This window comes from Sinocyclocheilus grahami, unplaced genomic scaffold (genome assembly GCF_001515645.1).
Source record: "Sinocyclocheilus grahami isolate Dianchi unplaced genomic scaffold, SAMN03320097.WGS_v1.1 scaffold10908.1, whole genome shotgun sequence".
Taxonomy (NCBI): domain Eukaryota; kingdom Metazoa; phylum Chordata; class Actinopteri; order Cypriniformes; family Cyprinidae; genus Sinocyclocheilus; species Sinocyclocheilus grahami.
The window spans coordinates 1-1,596 of NW_015513511.1; the positions used below are offsets into that span (position 1 = coordinate 1).

Consider the following 1,596-nt stretch of genomic DNA (forward strand, 5'->3'; position numbering starts at 1 on the left):
GTAGTAACTCAATAAAATTGTCTTGTTAACTTTGGAAATTGGGTATGCTTTGCATAGGACTATAGATAAGGAGAGTAAATGTTCAAATTAAGTGTTATTTTATGTGTTTTTTTAGTGAAGGGAAAGACCTGTTAGAGTTTAATGCTGTTATGTTTGACAATTGAAAGTGTTTCGGTGATGTTGAAGTTTTTGTGGTTACCCTTGTGCTGAAGATTAGATCACATGAAGGTAATCACTATTGGCTCTATAAGCAATGACTACACTAATGCCAGTAACAAAAGTAACATGCTTCTTCATTAAATATAAATGCTAAATAAGTTACATTTAGCAGGTGCTATGATAGCTGTGAATTTGGACTGAAAAAGATCATATAAATAGGTTTCAGGCTCACAAATCCATTAGTAACTCAAAAATATGTGTTTATGGTACAAGTTTTTAAGTTCTTCTAACTCAATGTAGTATGTTGTTTGAACAGAAAAACTGTTTCGTCTTTTTTTATTTATGTATGAGCCAACACATTATTTTTTTGGAGTGCTCTAGTCTAGAATGTAGGCCAATTTACTTCCATTGCAACTTTTTCGAATATTCATTCATATATTTGTAATGTGGCATAAACTTCTATATACTGTTTGGGCTAACAGTATGTGTATGTAATTGATCAGGAGATCTCAATACCATGTTCATCTTCCTGTAGGGAGATCCAGGGCCGGTTGGTCCATCAGGTCCTGCTGGAGAACCAGGGATAGGCATTGCAGGGCCGAAGGTAAGAGTGATGCCCTAGCAGAAACCTGTATTGTTGTTGTTTTTTATTCCTATAATGCACTTTGTCTGTCTTTAGGGTGAAATAGGGTTACGAGGACCCATTGGACCTCCAGGGCTGAAGGGAGAAGGCTATCCCGGCCTACCTGTAAATATCATTACAAAGAATATAATTAATTCAAATGTTACATTTATACAGTCTGTTTTTATTTTGACATACCAACTGAGAATATAACAGTATAATTTACACTATATACTGTACAGTACGTTTCGCCCATGTGATCTATAGGGGCCACCAGGTCTGCCAGGTCTTACAGGAGAGACTGGGCCAGAGGGAACAGGTTTACCTGGACCAAAGGTAAAGTGCTTGCTTAACACAGAAAATTTAAACATTTGAATCTTTAAAAAAAGAAAAGAAAAAAGCATTCTATTAAAGCATTAGCTGAATCGATATATTCTGTCACAGGGGGATCGAGGCCCTTCAGGTTCCCCAGGGCCTGCTGGAGCACCAGGTCTTGGGCAAGTGGGCCCAAAGGTAGGAAATATATGTAGAATACATGTATGCATATCATATTCAACGCGCCATGATTCGCTAATACACTGCTGAATGTGTCATTAGATGTGTTTGCAGATATGTTTAGGTGTTCAAATTGACCTGTTTAGGTGTTTTTGTGGTCTGCAGGGCTCCATTGGTCAGACTGGTCCAGCTGGTCCTCCAGGATTACCAGGAGAGGGCATACAAGGACCAAAGGTAAGAGGAATCTGAGGCTTATCAACAGGATACAGTATTCATAGAAACACATTACAGTGTGATGTACAACAGTGAAGTATTCAAAC

The 1,596-nt window shown here is 38.0% G+C and overlaps 1 protein-coding gene across 1 annotated transcript in view; it reads left to right on the plus strand.

Annotated features, from left to right (window-relative positions):
* Positions 1-694: 694 nt before the first annotated feature.
* Positions 695-1,596, plus strand: part of LOC107578563 (collagen alpha-1(XXVIII) chain-like) — a gene marked incomplete at its 5' end in the record, with an annotated part of 6,418 nt that continues 5,516 nt past the window's right edge. The window contains 5 exon segments of the mRNA XM_016264509.1: positions 695-763; positions 839-907; positions 1,049-1,117; positions 1,226-1,294; positions 1,442-1,510. Of these exon segments, the coding sequence (XP_016119995.1) occupies positions 695-763; positions 839-907; positions 1,049-1,117; positions 1,226-1,294; positions 1,442-1,510 (345 nt within the window).